This window comes from Ammospiza caudacuta, chromosome 8, assembly GCF_027887145.1.
Source record: "Ammospiza caudacuta isolate bAmmCau1 chromosome 8, bAmmCau1.pri, whole genome shotgun sequence".
Lineage (NCBI taxonomy): Eukaryota > Metazoa > Chordata > Aves > Passeriformes > Passerellidae > Ammospiza > Ammospiza caudacuta.
The window spans coordinates 12,958,750-12,973,728 of NC_080600.1; the positions used below are offsets into that span (position 1 = coordinate 12,958,750).

General features: G+C 37.6%; 1 protein-coding gene across 4 annotated transcripts in view; it reads right to left on the reverse strand.

Annotated features, from left to right (window-relative positions):
- Positions 1–14,979, reverse strand: part of TFPI (tissue factor pathway inhibitor) — a 57,725-nt gene that overhangs the window by 13,880 nt on the left and 28,866 nt on the right. For all 4 annotated transcript variants that reach the window (XM_058809683.1, XM_058809681.1, XM_058809680.1 and 1 more), the window contains 2 exons: positions 10,818–10,937; positions 3,347–3,547 (listed from right to left, as the gene is read on the reverse strand). In XM_058809683.1, the coding sequence (XP_058665666.1) occupies positions 3,347–3,547; positions 10,818–10,932 (316 nt within the window). In that variant the 5' untranslated portion in view covers positions 10,933–10,937. The remainder of the gene's footprint in view (positions 1–3,346; positions 3,548–10,817; positions 10,938–14,979) is intronic.

A 14,979-nucleotide genomic window follows, 5' to 3' on the forward strand; every position in this document is an offset into this window, starting at 1 on the left:
TTATTCTTGCAGTTATGCTCAATATTGAAAATCAAAAACTTTGACTGATCGCATTATTTATTGTGAATTTTTGCATATATTAGATAGCTGCCCTTGAGCTTGTTTTTATCAATACTGTTCTCATTTCTACAGTCACTAAATAGTGATCTCCTACAGTAATAAATACTGGAAATGTAAGTAAGATGAATACAACTATATACTACAATACTGCACAGACTGAGTTAGAGTTAATAAAAATTCATAGAATTATACAGAGTTTTGGTGTATTATGTTAGCAAAAGGGATTAATGTAAGGGTTTACTTTGCTTTATGCCTGATGGTCTGCAGCACACTGCATGTAACACTAAATAATTTTATCTGCTCTTATCCACTCAGAGAATACAGAGATCATGAGCCTTTGTTTCTCCTCTTCCTCCAAGCAGATCCAGCTCTAGGAGAGTCTTGGATCACTGTTACTCATAGACAGAAAAGTGTATGGGCTGAGTACCAAGATGTAGACACTAAGCCAGTTCTCATTTTAAATATCTTTCAGTTTTACACCATAGAGTTATGCCAAAATATGCCAGTACAGGATTTGCTCTAGAAGATCTTTTCCAGATCCAACATGTGTGTCAGAATCAAAGTAACACTGGGTCCCTTCCAACTCAACTTATTCTCTGAAAACAGCAGCATCAGATGCAAGAAACAATGTGATAAATCTTCACTTGTGACACCTGATTATGACTTCTGGACACTAAATTCCAAATTCTGCATCTATCAGCCCAGAATTTTCCCTTTTATTCCTCTGTCCTAGCCTTTAAGCTGAAATTGAGGAGAAACACTCCAAATTTTCTGTGACAGGAAGTGCCAAGTTTTGGATGAGATTCTGGCGGGTGCAAATAACCCCACTGCAAGCATGGTAAAGATGCTGTGGGTCCTGCTGAAACCTCAAACCAAACCCTGGAAACCACCAAGAGCCAGCCTGGTGTCAAAGAGCAGCTAATTCACATCCTAGACTCCAGGTCTTTCTGAAACTGACTGCTATTCAAGGAAACTATAATTTTCAATTTTTTGTCTTGAAAGGCTTTACTCTTTAAACTTGGTGGAGCCATAACCAGAAACAGATTCATGATCTGTAATGAATTCCTTCTTTCTTTGATTTTCTGCCCAGAAATGAGATCTGCTCCCATACAATAGTCTGTAAGGAAGATTTTAAAACCTATGACTTGAATTCTATCTTACTTTGGTATTTTTTTTAAGCTCAGGTATGATGAATCAAAGGCACAAAGAGTATAGCTTGGGGAAGGAACAGTGTTGTAAACAGCTTTTATTCTTGCCAATTGCTAAAATACCAAATACAGATAATTGAGCACCAAAATAGTAATCTACACTTCTGGAAGTATCTGAGACTTCAACATAAAAAGAAATTCATTAAGTTCTTTCCCTTTCCAGCCACTTCAGGAAGATTTTGCTTAAGATCTGTTTCAGATCCAAGTAGGACAGAGGTTTCTGAATTTTGTGTGTGCTTGCATTTAGGCCAAAATGTTTTCCATGTCAACCCTTTTTCTTTTTTTTTTTTTTTTTTTTTACTTGAAATGCTAGGTTATGTTATTTAGTATTCAAAGAATTGTGATTTCCACATACCTCTTTCTTGATGGGATGCCATTTTAGTAATTAATATTATTTTACTATAATTACCACTGTGTTTACCCATGTATTGCACCTGAAAACAGAGCAAGGCTATGACTGACCCTTCCCACTTCTTCCCTGGAGCACCTCTGGTCTCTGCGGCTTATTAGTAGGATCTGTCCAGAAACCATCAAAAGGTAAGTTTCAAATTAATCCTTAGAATAAAATGCACTGGAAAATTGTCATCCCCTTAAAAAATGGAGTAAAATTTTTGACTTTAACCTGTTCTTGGTGAAACTCTGCAGTGTTTTGTTTAGGGTTTTTTTTTTTTTCCATTCTGATAGAGAGAGCTTTATAAGCATACAGTTGTTTAAAAGCAAAACTTAACTGAACAGAAATTATGGTGGCACCAGCAGGTCAGAAAAATAGATCTGAAAGGTAAATAATATCTTGAGTTAATACATGGTAAGTAAATAAAATGTGTGAAGTCTCCTCTTGGGAAAGACCAAAGGCATTGAGGCCAGGGATGCTTTCAAGTAATATGGAAATGGCTTACTAACATTTGTAGATTGATAAAATTAGAGGCATTAAAACTAACAAACACTCTTGAAATACTACTTTGGGTAATGTGCAACCAGCTCCAGCCATTATTGTAACACTGCATTGGGAGATAGATACTTACTTTAAGATTTCTAAATAAATTTAGCAACAAGATGCAGAGTAATTCTGATCAGGAAATACAGATGTGCTAAAAAACAGACAATGTAACTGATTTAAAGCCTGATATAAACACTATGTAAACATAAATTCTGGAAAGGATGGAAAAAATAGGTAAGAGACATTTACATTTGTTGCCAGACAAAACCTGAAGCTATAAATTACCTTGTCACATATGCAGTCAGCTTTGGTCAGAAAACCCAAATAGGACCTTCTGAAATCAATTTTCTAATCTGAAATTTCTTGGAAGTATTTTTTGTAACCTATAAGAACTTGCTGTGCTTGCAAATGGCCCTATGGTAATCCTAGAATATACAAGTCTTCTAATTTTCATCCAGTTGTGTGAGGAATGTGTCCAATGCTGAAAACCTTAATTACAAGGATGAATTTTAATAGCAAAACCAGCATTAACAATACCCTTGGTGCATATTGTGCTGTGTATCATATGTTAGATCTCATTTTCTTTTTTCCAATGATTAACTGAGGAGGTTTCAATAAAACAAAGTTGAAAAATAGCTGTAACTGGCATTTTTAATGAGAATTATCTTCTACTGTAGCAGTAATTATGCTGAAGCAGAGAAGATGGCCAAAATTTTTGGCAACTTCTATCAGCTTCTCAAGTAAAGGAAAACTTGGGTTCAAAACTTGGGTTAGACACTCTGAAAGCAATAAAGAACCTGTTTGCTACCCAACAGCTTAGCCCAGCCTCAAACTCAATTTCTCTTAAGAACTCATCCAAAACAAGGTTCTAGCTAGAAAATAAGATTCCTTGCATTGGTGCCTCTATTCCACAGGTACACTACAAAACCTACCTGTGTTTCCATACCCTGAATGTCTGCTTGTACCACATAAAATAATTCAGATGACTACAACCTACTTGGGAACATAACTAGAGGAGTCGTATTTCTGTCATAATAGCAACTGAGGAGGGCTTCTACTCCCCAAATTCAAGTGGTTTGTGAATGAGAAATAACAGCTGGAAATGAAGGCTTGGTAGGAGGGTGAGAGCATGGGTACTGGCCTTTTGGCACACACTTCTCCTGGCATTCCTCCAGCGTCAGGAAGTTGTTCTCATTGCCATGGCATCCACCATACTCAAACACCTCGCACTTGCGGCTCTTGATGCTGAAGAAATATCGGATGTGGATGGCTTTGCACGGGCCTTCGTCTGCTTTCATGGCACAGAAGGAGTACACCAGCTTCAGTGGAGGCAAACCAGCACCTGGAGCACAGAGAAGAAGCAGAATAGCTGAGTTAGTTTGCTGCACACTGCATGGTGTAACTCCCAGATGAGGTTGCTTGTTGTGTTCTGCTAGAGAGGCACTGCACAACATCTGCCTGCAGAGCTCCCAGCACACTGAACAGATGTCAAAAGAAAAACATCATCTGCATTGGAACACAGATTCCACTCGATCAATTCAAATGTGTGGCTTCAATTTTCCACCAAAACAGCTCACAGTATAAACTTCAACTCCTCATCACAAACCTCTAAACAGTCATGGAGCGTGCCTGAGTCACAGGAGCTGGGATGCAACGCTGAATAACAAAAACACACAAAGACACGAAGACCACCAGGGCAGAAAGGTTTCCTTGGGCTCTCTTCCATGCACTGCTCCCAGAGAACTTGGCTCGGAAAGGAGCTGCCAGGGAGCAGTGTGGGACGGCCGGAGGCCTGCAGAGGGCATCCCTCTCCTGTCAGATGGCACTTCTCTGGGACACAAACCCTGCTGGCACCGCTGACAGGCACCGGACTCCTTTTCCTTTCATCCCACCGTTCTTGCATTACAGCTTTCAACAGCAAACGACTAGAAAGCCAGGGCAAAACACTTTAAAATTGTGTCATTTCTGTCTCTCAATATATATTAGGTCAGGGAATGTTCTATATAAATTTTCATAGGCATTGTGAAGAACACTACCAAAGTTTCACCCTGTCAATGTCTATAAGGAAATTCTGACCAACAATCCAGTTCCTGATACCATTCCCTTACAAATATATGGTTTACTACAATTTTTTTTGCTTTTTTCTGTTTTGCTTTTCCAAGACAGTATTTTATCCTAGAGGGTTTTGAAAGCTCTGCAGAGCTTTGTGGGCTTGCCATAGGAGCCAGAACAGACCTAAGGTTCTTCATTCATTCTCCTACAGCTAATTAGAACATTGATGTCTCCAAACATACATGCAAACATATCTGTCTGTGCTCTTTGCAGTGCACCAGGAAAGAGAATAAAACAAGGAAGAGGAGAAGAGTTTACATGATAACATAATCATTACAGATTCCTACTATTACTAGTTTAAGTTTCCGGTGTTAATTAAAAGAATCCACAAAAATCAGGCTTATGACATGGTGAAAAGGGAACTTGTATACTTACTACCCACCTGCTCTGTGGATATCTAATTTATCTAAAATTGACCTTATTATACAATTCTTGAATTAAATTCTAAGAGCTGTGATAAATCCTTAGAAGTACTGAGGTCCATGGAAGTTTACTTATTTTATTCCATTTGATTATAACTATTAAACTTACAGAAAAGAAACAAATTTCAGCACTAAAATCTTTTCAAGAATAGCATTTAAGTCCTCGAAAAACTAACAACCTCTATTACATGATTACTACCAGCAGAACAATCATAATACACAATCAAATTTTCCAAAAGTAGACCATTTGGTGTTAAAATACATATAAAAAGGACTAATTAAAAATTATATTTAAATATTCCCCAAAATAGTTTGTGAGTTATGCCATATTGCTGAAAACAATTTTCGGATTTTGAAGCTGGGTATAATAGATTTGAAAATATTATTGAAGACCATACAATAGGAAATACTGATGAAATAATAATTATAAGAGATGTTAGATTTGATAAACAAGATTCCGGAATTCATTAGCTGGGTCTTCCAGACCCCACAAAGATTTGGTACTTAGAAGTCACGATAAATGCCAAGTTGGACTTCAAATGTTCTAAAGTTCTCCAAAAGACTTGGGAATCCTTTGGAAGGGACTTAAAAAGGCTCAACTTAAAATGTTGAGAGGATACTGCATTGCAAAATGAAATTTTGGGTTTCCCCTGCTCAGTACCAGGGAAAAAAAATGCCTTCAAAGCACCAAAGTTTTCAGTAAGTTATGAACTCACTTCTGAAATGTTAAATCAAAACACTCAGAGCTCCACAGAAACCAATCCAACTCAGATGTGGTGAGGGTGAGGGCTGGCAGCTGGTTTATGAACACGTCATTTACTTGGCACCCAGAAATGAGATCCCCTCTGTGACCCCTGCCAGTGACCCAGTTCAGTCTACAAGAGGTTGTGAAAACTGACCAGGTTTCCTAACCACCGAAATTTCAGACGCACAGTTATGTCAGCTCGTTTTCTTGCTGCATTGCACCACCCCAGTGTGGTGGGCTGTCCAAACAAAAACAGCATGCAGGCATTGTTGCAAAACTACACCAAGAGGATGAACAAAAGGCTTAGCAGAGTTCATCCTGGGAACTTCCTGCTCTCCACTCCTAGCCCACTTCCCACCAGACCCACGGAGCAAAATCATTGTTTTGGTTACCTCCTAAGGCCTTTCCCCTGCAGTCACAGGGATGCTGCTAACCACTGTCAGATGTCCTGACATCTGCTGAGAACATAGTGACTAACTGTGTCACACTTCTTGGCAATCACTCAGGTTCCTAGGAATGCTAGAAAGCTGCCATAGTTTGAGCAAAATCTGTACCCTGTCAAAGCCCCAGGGGCCAAACCCTCCAAGTCCAAACAGTAACCAAGCGACTCTGAAGGAAGAGCTCTCCAAGGGATTGGTCGGAACTGAATCATCCTTCTGTCTGGAAACAGTGAAAGAATTCTTCCCCATTATTTTACACCTGGGAGCACTTAACTCACACAGATGATATAAAATTAGCTTTCCTTCTCAGATTAGAGCAGCAGATGAGAAGGCAAGCAGGAGTATTTGCCCACAGACACACATCTGCCTGTACTTGTTTCATTTGTGGAATATACCTTGACAAAATTAATTCTTAGTGTAAGGACTCATCCTCTGCTCTTGAACACTGGGACAAAGTGTTGTTACATTTTAGGTGTGAAAGGCATAGGATATGACATTTTCTGAAGATGTCTGTCAAGAAAGTCAGTGAAAATTCCTCAGCAGAAACAGAGGAAGACAACACTTGAATGAATGTTAATGGAGTTTCTCATCCAAGTGAAGTTCCAAGAAATCTGAAGCAGTCAGTGCTAGGATTTCACTATTCTTTGTGTAAGACAGCCCTTTTTTTGGTAATACGCTGCCTAAATATTCTTCATTATATACTAAATAATTTTTACTTAATGCATAGACAAAATAATTTAAACCCATATATATACACACATGGTAAATCAGTTTCAACTTTCCAATTCACCATCTGTGTCTTGCAATTCAAGGCTGCTGCAGGAGAGAATGTTGTTTCCTATACTCTCCAGCTTGATTTTGGGCTCTCCAAGTTCAGTGGCTTCCCTGGCTGCTTGAAGCCTTGGTGGTGCAGCAGCTGCCCTGCACTCACGGCATCAGCTCAGTAGCCCAAATCTCTACCTATTCTCTTTTAATTGGAAGATTTTATCTCCTCTTAATTATCTCCATGCTAAATAAACTCCTTTCTTCTCATCTTTTTGTTGGCCTTGCTTTCTAATCCTCTCATAACTCTTATTTGGATGATTCCTATTGGTCTGGATTGCTGGTAAAATGTGCTGCTGAGAGTTGAATATAATCCCCTACCTGACACATTACTAGTGGCAAATAGAGTGGAATAATTGTCCTTTGCTTTCTTCCTTAATCCAACACAAAATCACTTGCCTTTTGACATTGATTTTAATACTAATCACTTTAACATTGAATTAATTTTGTAATGCTCTGTAACTTCCATTGACTTAACAGAAAATAGAACCTTGTTACACAGGTGCTTCAACATTAATATTCCATCTTGTATTTATGATTGCATTAATTCTCCTTAAGTATAGCACATTGCATGTGTCATTTAAAAAAAATAATTTAGGCTCCCATGTTAGATCTAGTTCTGTTGGATATTTATTACTCATCCAATTTAGACACCTGGTTCAAATATATAAAGAATTCTGGTATAATTGCAGGACTGTACTAGCCTAGACCAAGACATTTTGTTATAAATACATTAAATAATGATTACAGCTGATGTTCACTGTCACACAGAAGTTATTATTTCCCATACTAAAACTGGAAAAAAACCCAGCAAAATCTCCTCTCCCTTGTTTTAAACTTTTTAATGTAATGGCTCCCTTACATGAGCCCTAAACACCCATTGCTCTGTTTAACAGCCACTGCACTCCCCAGTCTGTGTTAAGACCCGAAGTAAAGCCCAAGAAATGGCTGACAATGAGAATGAGCTCCTTGCAGGTATTTTTTGCCACTCCTTTCTTCCTCCAGTCCTTCATCCTTCCTGCTTTTTGCAGCTGTCAAACAAGATGGGGCCAGGGCTGTTCCTGTATACAGCACAGCCATTCCCATCTTTTTTGTCACTCTCACAGCAACTTTTGCCACTCAAGGGGACACCACTCCTGATTTCAGTGCAGCCATTTCACTGAGAGAGCTCCAAAAGGCTGCAGGCAGTCCTGATGCTCACCTGAGCACAGGTGATCCAGGCAAGGCTCTGTTATCACTTCACTAGAAAGCAGGGCAGTGCTACAAAAGCAGTAGTGAATGATGCCTCTAATCCTCTTACATTAGCACCAGTGAAAACAAAACCTTTCCTCTGAATATAGGCATAACAAAAGACTCTAATTTGGTTTTCAGACTCTTGTGGATAATCCACATGGCTGCTTGATAAAAAGACTTCCCTGTAATTAGGAAAATGAACTGATTTCTATACTGCACCAGAAGCACAATAAATATGAAAGGTAATCGTTATGGAGGAGCTGCTTTTCAGAAAAGAGAGATATGAATTGGGAGAATAAGGATCACAAGTATTTCTGAATTTTTATGTAAAAATACTTTGTTTTAGTTTGCTTAGGTTATGTCTCCTTAACTTTATAAGAATTTCCATGGTTATCCTTAATTATAAAGATATGCTGTCATCTTTCCAGCCTTCCTTGGCAATGTCTCCCTTTGGTAAGTGGTATCAATGCTAAGCACCTTGTCACTGATGAATAGCTGTTTCTTTTCTCTCCATCTTTGTCAGTTTGACAGCTTCCCACCCACACACTGTTCAGTGCTCTTCCTACCCTGTGTTTCCTACACTTTTTTTAAGGCAGGCACATTTATTCTTGGCAAGCTTTCACATATGAATAAAAAGCACATTCAATTTGTGAGTCATTTTCTTCAGGCTTTGGAACATCAGCTACAGTGCTGCCTACCACATAAGGGATTGATGAACAATATGCATAACCTGGTTGTTTTTATACCTTTCATTTTTGTTATTACACTTATCTATTGATGGAAAAAATGACAGATTTTGCTGGAAGAGAACAAATTAAAAATATTTTTATTACATTGGGCTTGACCCTGCAATCTTGATTATTACTGTGATTAAAATAGACAAAAGCCCACTTCTTAAATTCACAAAGCACTTATACTCAATGTGATCCAAAAGTATGACATTAAAAATAATGGATGCACAGAATCAATTTTATCCTTTAATACCTGAAATTTATGGAATGCTGGGGTAAAATGTCATTGCTTTATAATCATCTAACATCAAAAACAAATGTTATCAATGATATTGCAGCCCACAAAATTTTGACATGTAAAGTCTGAGTCCAGAAGTTAAATCTTGAGAAACCACAAATAAAATTTTAATTAACAACAATCTAAATATTTAGTGAAAACAGTACAGCAAAAGCTTTTTTATTTAAACACTACAACTGAGTCCTCAGTAGTCACAAAAACAGGATCCTAGTTTAATATCTAAACCTCACATCTGATGGGTTTTTACTTCAGAATTAAAGCCAGAAGTTCAGAATTGTTTCTCTTGCTAAATCAGTTAGTGGTCACATAATCCTAAGTAACCAGTTGCAAAATAACCATTGAAAAAATAATCCCCATTAAAATGACTATTTAATTTCCTTGAGATTATTTACTTATTTTCTTTTATAAACAAAGAAAACAGAGGAAAAAAATTAAGCCATCAGATTTCTTGTTATGGTGACAAAATGTGCAAGCTGGTTTGGCCTTCACGACCTGCAAGATTGGCTAAGAATTTACACAGCACTAAGAGTTGTGGGGCAAAGATAAATGTGGCTTTGCCCTCAAACAAAAAGGGCATTTTTGTACTTCAGAGTTTAAGGGAAACAAGTTTGTTCTGCATGAACCAGTCTTTACTACACAGCCATTCTAGTCATACACTTCACCTGGAACAGCAAATACATTAAATTGTAGTGACTAGTTGTGACACGGTCCTATATTAGTATAGCCATGACTGTGCACAACTACTATTTCTGGCTCAAAGAACACTGCTGCAAAAGTCTGATAGAGAGAAATAATCTGGATAGAAATAGGACAAAAAATAGCAAAAAAGGTTCCCCTTAGCTTCACTTCCATTTGCGCTTCAAAATCAGACTTATCAAACAAAAGCATCCACTCCAGAATCCTCTGCAGCTTAGGGAAGTGATCACAGTTTCAAGTCACTTCCTCAAAGGAAAAAGGAATATTTTAGTGTGGCCCCAGCAGAGTATGTTTCCCTCATCTTTCTCAGAATTGTTTGGGAACAAATTGAAATACCCTTCACAATGATATCCAGTCTAGAATTCTGAGAGATCTTAATTTCAGTGAAGTAAACAATGATCTTACCATGGTGAAAAATCAAGAACCTTCCCATTTCTAACAGTCACATTGCTTTTCTACCAAAAATTTTTGACTAGTGAGTTTTCAGTCATTGAATTGTAGAATATCCAGAGTTGGAAGGGATTAACAAGGATCAAGTCCAACTCCTTTATTTATTCAGTGATATCAAATCCCTTGGGCAATACAAAGACCTTCGGTTAAGGCCCCAAAAAACTACCAGGACAGTAATTGTATCATCTTTAAATCCAACTTTGCAAATTAACTGTGACTCAAGAGATCTGTGCATGGAACAGAGCAACATCAATCTACAATGGTATTAATCATATTTTTGCTTTTTCTATGTGAGGAAATAAAGCCTGAGTAACCAGCTCTATGTTTCCTTGCCTGAACGTTGAACTTTTCCATGCTGCTAAAGCAGAGCTTTAAAGGAATCATCTTGACATCTAACCCAGTGTTTGATTAGGATTAGATGTTCCAAAAAGCTTGGTAAACAGAAGCCCCAGCAGAAGGCAATTTTGCTAAAGCTTAATAGATAATTATAAGCATCCCTCCTAGTTATACACCATTTTTAACTTAGTACCAATTTCAAACGTTTCCCACAAAAGTTCTCAAGTACAGAATTACATCTGTAGTGCACTTTAACATAGTGGGCATTGTTGTTTGAGTGTTTGGGTTTTGTTGGTTGAGTTTTAGGTGTTTTCTAGGATCTCTTACCCACGACATGCTCTTCTTTGCTGCCATCCAGCTCAGCAGCTGCATGCCCGGCGATACAGAAGAGCAGCAAGATCAAGGGTGAAGGTGAGGAACGTCCCTTCTTTCTTCCCTTCATTTCTCCTGTGTAACATAAAAGTGAGAATTGACAAATTCAGTCAGATTCCTTGAGCATTCTGCAAAAGTTAGTAGCAGGGCAGTGCACAGCCCTGTGGGCACACAGACAAACTGGGAGCTTTGGAGATAATGTGAGCTCTTTTAGTATAAACCTCTTGCAAGCACAATGAAACACAAGACAAGGATTGCAAGTCTCCTGTCCCAGCTCCAGTCCAGGTTAGAGGCACTGCTACTGCTTTCAATCTAAGCCCCAACTGAAATCACCTCCTGGAACACATCATGACAGAAAATGTAACACTTGGTACTTTTAATGTCCTGATGCTAATTGCACAATTAGCATTGCTTGCCAAGTCAAATAGTTCCAAGTTTTACTCCATCTGCAGAAACTAGATTCATTACCACAACATCTTCAAACAAATGTTTAATCATTTTATAATTAGCAAGCTCCCAAATTACTAAATACCATTTCAGAGGAATCAGTGAACTTTTTGCAGTACAGGCTTCAGCGCCTTCAGCAGCATTTTCTATCTTGTGCATCTCTTTAATACTGAGAACTTCACCTCTGAACTTAATTTCAGAGCTATTATTTTTCACTTTGAAGCAGTGCAATCATTGACAGAAGAAAAATGCTTTTATTCCGTGGCAGCTGGCATGTTCAGGTTGCTAAAGATGAGGTTATGCACGCACACATGAAATTAACTCCAGAAAACTTTTGTTTTAACTTTTTTAGAAACACATATTTTCCAACTAACTAAAAGTTCCTTAAGGATCTCTGGATTTTAATCAGAAAATAGACCCAATGTCTTCTTTGTTACCAACAGATTAATTCCTTATTCATGATAGGGAATAGAAGGGAGTTCCCTACCCTCTTCTCTTAAAGTACAGTACTAAATTTCTTTTTGCTATGTTAATTAAATAAATAAAACTTAAAATCAAAGGACTAGGAAGTTTCTAACCTTCAGACACTCTTTGGTCTTGAGTGCTTTTGTTAACATGCCTGTGAAGACAGCATGGTCTTCACCAAATCAGAGCCACAATTCTCATTTCTCTCTAGAAAACTTTGCCATTTTTTCCTCTGCATACTCAGTGTTTTCCCAGTTTGCAGCATATCATAAAAAGGGAATTAATTCTTAAAAACAACTCTTGGTGAAAGCACTATTTAGGTAATTTTTAAATTTGACAATGCCCTTTAGAAGGCTTCAGTATATAATGTAGGGAAAACTACTGAGAGTTCTTCCTTTTTTATAATGGAACAAAAGTTTTGGTTTTAAAGGAATTTCTTTTTTAGCCAGAAAATATGACCATGGTAAATTCCACATCATAATGCATTCATGCCAAAACAAACAAAAACTTGCATGTCTTTGATTCCTTCTAGACCCAATTATTAAGCCTAATTTCTACAGGAACAATTAAAAGGCTTTATCCACATATAGTTTGGCAAAACATTTTGCAAACTAATACAGATCTCATTTTGTGCCTTTAATCATGATTTTAAAATTTTTCCTCAAATACTATTCTTTAACTCTGCAAACAGATTTGGAAATTATTGCTTTCTAGCAGAGATAGAACAACTTCTCTTGGATTAGAAACCAATGCACAAGTTTTGAAATATGCCTAAATGGAAAAAATGAGCAAGAGCTAGAGTATTTTTCAAAGAAATAGAAATAGCATCCTTTATCATAATTCTAACTGGAACTCCAGTTTTACAATCCCTTATATACAGTTTTGTAATACAAAATAGACAATAACTCTGTGCATGGTAACCTGAAGTTGTCCAAGACTGTCTTTGTGATTTGAGAGACGTCTGATTTGTGATGTTAGTTTGACATCAGCTGAAATTAAAATAAATCCACAACTAATAAAGATGATATGGAGAGAAACATTAAGTAAAAAAACTCAAAGAACTGCGCAGACAATTATCATTACAATATAAAAATTTTGGTGATCATTTGACATTGTCTAGGCTCACTTAAAGCAAAAATACCACCAAATATTCAGATTGGATACTTAGATATAAAGCAATAACTTTCAAACTGCCTGGTTCCAGTGAAGTCACTGGAATAAAAAATTACAAAACACATTTATAGTTTTTGAATTACATGGGAAAGAGAAATTTCTAGCAAATTGTTTTCCTTAGAAGTAATCATTGGCTCACTTGTGGCTCTTCATAAAGGAAGTTGCTAATTATCCACATGGATTGATCCCATGTTTGTCCCTGAGCCCTCATTTTCCATGTTTGAGTTTTTCCAAACATACCATCAAAACTCTCACTAGTTCAGCAAAACTCTATTTGAATTTGGGTTTTTATCACTTAAGCTGAAGCTTTGGTTCCTTCTTCCAGGAATCCGCAGATTATAGATTTAGATTGCAAAATGTAGCAATCGGTTTTTAGCGAGTTATCCCATATTCTCAAAAGCTTTTCCCCAAGCAGAAGAGAGGCTATCAGGCAGAAGTGGAAATCCTTAATCAGTTCCTATTTTCTTTTCCATTTGGAAATAGAATTGTGTGTATCGTGAGCTACCATACAGCACTGTCACTGTATGTTTATGAGGACAAATTACTGCATTTGTACAGAGAACAAAACCCTTCCCAGGATACAGCATTTCTATTCTTCCACTCAACTCCTACATTTCCCTTAAAAGGAAGGGTCAAAGTGTGTCAAAACTGGGCATCCCCATGCTTGGGCCAGTTCCCAACAGGAACAATGCAGGCTGTGCAGCAGCCTATCTGCCTTGCTGCAAGGCCTCCTGAGCAAACACAGCCTCCTTCATCTTCCTGCTGCCCTTCCCAGGAGGTCACACAGTCCCAGAACATTGGGTCAGCTTTGGGTGGAGGTGGGATGAGTGGGGCGAAGGTTTTGGTCATAAAATGCTTAAATCCTTCCGTAGTCTAATTATTTCTTATTATTCCTGAAGGAAGGATGAAATCCCAGATCAAAGCGTACTTGGCACTGGATTTTCAATTAAAACCCAAACCCTCTAGAAAAAGTCCAGGTTTTCTGACTGGATGTTCAGCTGCCCAGTAACAGAACTTTGAAGCTGTAAGCCTCTTATGATACTGGTGTAATTTTTTTTTTTTAAAGCACTCTGATTTTTTTTTTTTTTGTTGTTGTTGTTGTTGTATTTGTATGGAGTGAAAAATTCAAAATACTTAAACTATGATATTTGGCTCAGTAAAATGTCAAATGCACACAATGGTGAAAAACTGTGTGTCATGAGAAAAATAGGAAATGTTTCCATTTTAAAGAGGTCATGTTTAACTCTCTGATTATTTCAGCCACATTCTGAAAACTTCTGAGAGTAAATAAAGCCTTTTCCTCCAGAAGGATTCCAGCTTAGGACAGCCAGGTATCAGTCCAGCATTAATATTCTACATCATCATGTCATTAGTGTATATTTCATACAGACAATTCCTAAGGAACTGGCATTCTACTGCTCCCAAACTCCCTCCCCTTTTAATGAGACATTTTATAACAGACAACAAGAATTTTACTTGACAAAGGAGATCAAAGGTCTGTGGATAATAATTGGCACTGATTTATTTACTCATTTAATTAAATGCTTTCATTTAGTGCCATTAGCTTCCCTCAGGCTGAAACACAGGTAGCCAAGGCAGACCACAATCAAGGAAGCTCCCAATAACAGATCCTCACTACCTGGCCTTATAGCCAAGACTTTTCCACCTGACACCCAAAACAAAAATAGAAGGAAGATCTCAAGATGTTTATTACCAAAACCAGAAAAGTATAAAACCCAGCATCTTGTCCATTGCAGCCTTTGGAGACAGGACATTTTTTTTTTTAACCAAGCAGTCTCTTCAACACCAATTTCTGTAGTTCCCTGAATGTTTAGTCACAAGCTTTTTTTTTTTTTCCCAGAGTGGCATTTATCTCTAACACACTAACTGGAAAAAGAAAAATAAAACTAGCATTTCCCATAGTAGCCAAAAAAAAAATCCTTAGAAAAAGGCCTAAAGTGACATTGCAATGATGGTAAAAGTGACTCATTCACACTGACAGCCCAGGAAACAGAAACACACACACACACAA